General features: G+C 54.3%; 1 protein-coding gene across 1 annotated transcript in view; it reads left to right on the plus strand.

The window, feature by feature from the left end:
* Positions 1 to 354: 354 nt before the first annotated feature.
* Positions 355 to 6,800, plus strand: part of ALOX5 (arachidonate 5-lipoxygenase) — a 64,883-nt gene continuing 58,437 nt past the window's right edge. The window contains exon 1 of the mRNA XM_004387960.2: positions 355 to 585. Coding sequence (XP_004388017.1) covers positions 436 to 585 — 150 coding nt within the window. The 5' untranslated portion in view covers positions 355 to 435. The remainder of the gene's footprint in view (positions 586 to 6,800) is intronic.

Raw genomic sequence — 6,800 nt, forward strand, 5'->3', positions numbered from 1 at the left:
CCTAGCTTGGCCAGGGAGCCCTGAAGATGCAGTGGTTAAGAGTTCCATGGCTAACCAAAAGGTCAGCAATTCGAATCCACCAGGTGCTCCTTGGAAACCCTACGGGGCAGTTCTACTCTGTCCTATAGGGTCACTGTAAGTCAGAATCGACTTGATGGCAACGGGTTTAGCTTGGCCAGAGCTCCCGAGGGGCGGGGGTAGGGGAGCTGTGGGTGGAGGGTCCGGCAGGCCGGGGGCCGGGTCGGGCGGGGGTGGGGGGCCCAACAAGGGTTGCGGCGCCGCGCTGGGGCGGGGCGGGGCCGCAGCCCGCGCGAGGCGGAAAGAGGCGGCGCAGCCCGTGGTCCCTGCAGAAGCGGGGACGCACGGACCGACGGGCGCACCGAGGCTCCCTGCCCTCGCTGCCTTACCCTGCCAGTCGCGCTCGCTGCCGCTGCCATGCCCTCCTACACGGTCACCGTGGCCACTGGCAGCCAGTGGTTCGCTGGCACCGACGACTACATCTACTTCACCCTGGTGGGCACCGCGGGCTGCAGCGAGAAGCATCTGCTGGACAAGCCCTTCTACAACGACTTCGAGCGCGGCGCGGTGAGGCGGGCGGCCAGGACCCAAGGGGGAGGCGCAAGGGGGCCTAGGAGCCCGGCGGGGCGGCGGGGACCCCGAGCCTCGGAGAGGCCCCTTCTGGACAGAGCGGTGCAGCGGCCGCAGTTCTTGTGCCCTGCTTCGTGTAGCCTCTTCCTTGGGCAGGTGGCACGTGGAGGAGGGGGGTAGCTCGGCTTCACCGAGCGGACGGTGTCCTTGCCCTGCTCGTGAAGCACAGGCGGAGGTGCCCTGTGAGCTGTGTGGGGAGCAAGAGGAACAGGCGGTCGAGAGGCCTGAGTTTCATCTGGGCATGATCACTAGCTCACTCTGTGCCCCCCTGGGTCTGAGTTTCCCCAGCTGTAAATGAAAGGATTAGCTTTAGGCTGGTCCACGAGTCAAGCTGAGCTTCCAGCGGTACTAGCGGATGTCCTCACACCTGGGAAGCTTAGAGTCTCAGGACAAAGCCCCACAGGTATTTAGGTATTTGGAAGGAACAAGAGAACCCAGACAAGGCCAGACCCTTTAAAAACCTGGGGGTTGTTACTTGCTCCCAGCAGAGTATATACCTGGGAACCCTCCCACCCAAGGTGAAAGAAGAGAAGGGAGGAAGAAGGGAGGACAGCATCCCTCCACAACACTTCAGTAGAGATCCAGTTAGCATCTAGCTGACCCAGACTCATGGTGACCCCATATGTGTCAGAGTAGAACCGTGATCCATAGGGTTTTCAATGGCTGGTTTTTCGGAAGCAGTGCCTCTGGGTGAACTCAAAGCACCCACCTTTCAGTTAGCAGCCGAGCACATTAACTGTCTGCAGCAGCCAGTGCCCAGCCCATAGGAAGCGCCCTGTAAATGATCACTGTCCTTTGCACGCTGCAATGTGCCTAGTACCAGACACCCTGCAGGGACTGTCAGTTCCCTTCCCCTAACCCCAGCCCCTGAACTGGACCAAAAAGATTCTGACTTTAGGAAGCTTTCTTGCCACTTTTTATTATTAGGTTGAACCGTATGAAATTGCTCCTATTTGACGATTTTTTCCATTAAAAAATTGGAAATTTAATATGGCTCAACCAAATACATCTTGTATAAAATTCATGATGTGTGTTTGAGGTCTGCAGATCCTAAGTTGAGTAAATAATAGTGCACCCCTTTTCGGGATTCCAAACTTAAGAAGCTTCAGGACCTTGCTGTAACCCACCCTGGCACTGATCCAAGTTCTGCATGGCATCAACCTGTCTTGAGCTATATTCAGGACTTGGGGGTTGAGTATAAGAACCAGCACCTCGCAACCAGCTTTCCCAGTCAGGGTGCTGGTGGTGCAGGGAGGTTAATAAGTCATTGATTTGGGGTTATGACACCCTCTGACATTTCTGAAAGCACCTTCATTTATTCCATTATTTCCTGGGTTCTCCTCCCAGCGCCTGTAGGAGGCGGACAGGGTGCAGATGACTTCCCGTTTATACCTGGGCGGCAGTGAGCCCGGCTCACCCACGGCTGGGCTCTGGACAGCAGAGGCCACATTGTGCCACGCTGTGCATCTTGGGCACTGCCAGTTACAGTGGTTTCTCTGTGGAGGAGACAGCGGGTGGCCCTACACGTGAAGGCCCTGCGTTGTTCATTGATTTCCCTCTCTCAGTCCATCTTCCCCGCCCTGGTAATTCATTCAAATGACAGTGGTGATTAAACACCTCACTGAGTGTCCCAGAGGCAACTGTTAGGAGACATTTGCATGTCACCGTTTCCATTCCGGTAAGAGAGCCGCAAGTCCGGAGGGCTGAGCACGGCAAGAGATCAGCTGGCTCCTACCCGCTCTTCGCAAAAGTCAGCTTTTGAGAAAGTTCCTGTTGATGCAAACTTACTCCACACTTGGTCTTACACAGCCCAGAGCCACTTCCTCATCCTCCAGCCAGCCTCTCTGTAGGGCCTGGCCGTCCCATTTGGGTAAAGGTGAAAGCTAAACCTTAGAGAAAACGTTTGCTGAGAAGAAAGTCTATCCTGTTTCACTTAGAGAAGTGTATAGCAGTTGTTGTCATTCAACAATAGGAAGTAACAAAACCAATTCAGCTTCTTCTGTGGAACTGGCAGGTCACCACACCTCCCCCACCCCATCCCTATGCACAATTCAGTCAAATAACGGCCATGATGGAGTTTTTCTCAATAAATTGAGTGAAGAATCCCTAACTATTCTCATCAGAGTTCTGCATAGTGATTCAGTACGGGGCTGGGATCGGAGTCCTTATGAGCGAGACTCTCGTGAAAGCAGTCAAACGTTGATTAGCTCCTCCATGTACTGGGGAAAGCCCAGACTGTGGGCCCAAGGGACCCATTCCTGAAGGCTACCCCAAGTTAGGCGAATTTGATGAGTTGATTTGTTCCTTTATCTCTGCAAATTTAAAGTAATTCAAGTCAGATGGGATGACTTTAACAGATTTCTGGGAAAGTTTAGTTGGCTCATTTTCATTTCATGATAGCACTTTCAGGAATACCGAAGGCAAGAAGGTGATGTTTTATACATTATCCTTGAGTATATTCAGTAAACGTCAACAAAGTCATAACTATATAAAACCAAAAAAAAATCAAACCTGTTGCCATCGAGGTGATTCTGACTCATAGCAACCCTATAAGGCAGAGTAGAACTGCCCCATTGTGTTTCCAAGGAGCGCCTGGTGGATTTGAACTGCCGACCTTTTGGTTAGCAGCCAAGCTCTTAACCAGTGACGCTTCTTAAATATATTTAGAGATGAATATATTCATGACAAATACGTTCTAGAACACCTCCTTTTTCAGGAATAAGAATATATTAATGAAGAATAAATATTTCCTTCTTAGGACCCTCAATCCTTGTGTTCCTCCAGTTTTCCCTGTCTGTCCCATCTCTTCCCTACCTTCTACCCTCTTCTTCCTCCCTCTTGTCCTTCCTCCACCCGCTATTCCCCAGGGTCCCCCAATGTCCTTCATTTCTACTCTCTGACACATAAATCTCCCATCTTTTCTGCTCTGACTTCTCCCTTCCATTCTGTCTTCCAGTCTCCCCCAGCTCCCTCTTCTCTGCTCCCTCAGTCCCTGGCTCTCTGTCCCACATTTCGCTCTTCTCTCTCCCTCCCTGCCAGCCCCTCACTGCCCCCTCTGCTCTGTCTTTACTCCAGCAGAGCCCCTTCTCCCTGTCCAGCAGCAGCAGGGATCTAGGGCTGAGACAGATGGAACCTTTCTTAAAATTCTGATATGAAGACTAAATGAAAACTGATCAACTAATACTTCGCTGAAATATTCAAAAGCTTTGAAATCGTATGTCCAATAAGTAGTTGAAAGCAACAAGTAAAATCAGCCAACCAACCCTTCAGTGAATGGAAGATAGTGAATTGGCCTGTTTCCCTCACTCTGTCCCTGTTTCCAGCATCAGGACCACTGCACCCACCAGCACCACCCCTAGGAACTCTGTGCTCAGCCTCCCTCCTCCCAGGCGAATGCCCCACCTAGGGGATTTTATTCTTATAGCTCACCATCTGAAATGGGGCTCCCCCTCCTCTCCATTCACCACACCACAGGAACCTTACTAACTCCCAAGAGCTGCCTCAGATACCACTCTTTCATGAAATTAGTCCATGTCCTTCCCCCTCGGTCCATGAGGCCTCTTCCTACTGCAGCCTTCTGGCCCAGCCCCAGGCATTTCCCCTGTGTCATTGGCAGTCAGACAGGCATGGGTGCTAATCCCAGTGCCACCATGGTAGCTACTCTGCCTCGCTGAGCGTCAGTTTCCACCTGTACAATGAGGTCATCATCCACTTGGACTATTTGTTGAGGGCCTGTTATGGGCCATTCACTGCTTACAGAGCCTCCAATACAGAATGGTTGTCAGAGTTCAGCAAGTTGTGATGGACAGAAAGAGAAGAGCAGGCCGGCAGACCCAGCACACAAAGAAGAGGGAAGCTGTAACACCTTGTAGCTCTTGGGCCTTCCTGAGACCGTATCCTGCTGTTTGGCCCACGTGACCCTGATGTCTACCTGGAGGCCTTTCTTTGTCCTCTGTGACTCTTCCCAGAGTTGTTTCCTTGGATGCTAGAGCTACAGCCATGAGACTTTGTCCCGAAAACACCCTCAGTGGGTCCGGGCTGGACTCCCCAGTCCCTCGTTCATCTGTAGCCACTGCAGGCCTGGAGCCAGAGCCAGCAAAGCCCCTGGGCTGACAGAGACAAGGCCAGACTGGCAGGCCTTCGCATGCCCCATAGAAGACCCCATCAGCTGGCATGCTGAGTCTCTGTATGTTTGTCCAGTGAGTTCATCCCAGTTGAGACTCTAGGATCTCTGCCAGCTTCTGCAGGGGTGAGTGGGCAGGAGGAAGGGGCATCTGGAGGGCCCATTCTTCTGTGACTTTACTACAGGTGTGCCAAAGGGTGTACTTGCTATCCTCTCCCTCAGAGAAGTGCTCCTGTCTCCTCCTTGGGGACACCACCCCCAGCTGGACATCTGGCCTTCCCTCTGAGAATCGCCTCAGGCCTGCAGAGCTTCCATTAGCCCCGTCCACTTCCTTTTTAGTCCATGTTCTTGCTTCTCCATCCCCTAGGAATGTCCACCTCAGAGCCTCGGGATACTTGAGACTAGAACAGTCATCCTCTCCCCCAACCCAACCTTCCTGGCATCGACGCCCCCTCCCACCCCTCTGAGCCACAGGAAAGCCACTTCCTCCAGAGCAGTCACCCTCGTGCCCAGCCCCGGGCCTCCAGGCGCTGACTTCTCTTTGCCCCACTTGTGCCAATGCCGAAAATGCCTCCCGTTCTCCCTCTGTTGCACCAAAGTTCAGTGTTGTCCTCCTGCTGTTCAGTCTGGTGTGTGGCATCAGGGACAAGCCTTGGGCACAAGCCCATGCTGGTTCCCAGCCAGGCTGCTTCCCCGGGACCCCTCCTAAATACAGGAGAGAGGTGGGGGTCGCAGGAAACACAGCCAGCCAGTAACCTGTGCCTTGGAGAAAGGAACCTGGTCAAGTTCTAACTTTCACAAGACCTCCTTAGGCATTACCTCACTCAGGTTTCTCAGTGGTCTCACAGGTCAGGTGTGGTCTCTGGAGAGAGGAAGAAGCAGAGCCTAGGAGCCAAGCAATTCACTGAGGCCCCATAGCCGGCCCCTCTGGAGCTGGAATGTGCATTCAGAGCCCTCACCTGCCCCGCCAAGCTGTCCACCTCCTCCTCTCTCTGCCCCACTTGAGTAGGATCTCCATCTTGGCCCCATGGGGAGCTGCTGAGGCCTCTGAAGATCCAAGTGTCGGGGCCCAGAGAGTCCTGGGCCACCTGCTCCCCACTCTGTCCCTTCGGATGGGCCCCGACCCCCTGGACAAGGACTGCTGGGCCACTTGTCCAGAGAACCTGCCTGCCTTGTCCTTGGCCCCAATGACACCTCAGCCCAGGGGTCACCCTTTTCCTCCTACCCATAAGAAATCTGTCCTGCCTTGCCTCCCCTCCTCCCAACCCCTCTGGCCATTGGCCTCCCTCTCCAGCTTCTCACTGGGGCTCCTCTCTTCAGCAGCCTTTCTTTCCCCAACTCTGCACCCCAGCCCAGGCCTGCTGGCATCTTCTTGGTGTTGCCACAGGCTCACCCCCGTGGTACAGACATTGCCCCCCACCCAGGACCCAGGGCCCAGTGCTGTCCTAGTGGCCGTCTTGCAGCCCCCACTCCTCCTGCTGGGCACACTGGGGTAGGGGAGCTCTTTCCCTGCAGCAGCCGGGAGACAGAGGCGGGCAGGGCAGGCATGCCAGGTGAGAAGATGCACATGTGCACGTGGTAGGAACTGGGCAGATGCCATCCCAGCTCACTCGCCTGGGAAGCTGCTCTGAGCCGAGGCCCCGGGGACCACAGGGCCCAGGAGGAAGCTTCCTCTTTCTGTCCACAAGTGTCTGGCCTCTGTGGAAGCCACAGCATGCAAGTTGCTCACTGTGTTCAGAGCTGAGGGTTTGCTGAAAATAGGGGGCTCCTGGCTGCCCAAAGGTAAAGGGTGGAAATAGGGAAGGGGTGCATGGGACCACGTGAAGGAAGGTACCCCTGCCCTGTCCCATGTACTTCATGTTCAGAACTCTGGGTTCTGCTGCCAAAGAAGTTCAAGGATTGGTGACATGTGGTTTAGAAAGGCCCTGGAGCACCTGCTGGTCAGTGAACCGTCCCGTCCTGGAGCACCCGCTGGTCAGTGAACTGCCCGATGTGATGCTGGAGTCCCTTATCCTTCCTCCCCATCCTG

This window comes from Trichechus manatus, unplaced genomic scaffold, assembly GCF_000243295.1.
Source record: "Trichechus manatus latirostris isolate Lorelei unplaced genomic scaffold, TriManLat1.0 scaffold00200, whole genome shotgun sequence".
Taxonomy (NCBI): domain Eukaryota; kingdom Metazoa; phylum Chordata; class Mammalia; order Sirenia; family Trichechidae; genus Trichechus; species Trichechus manatus.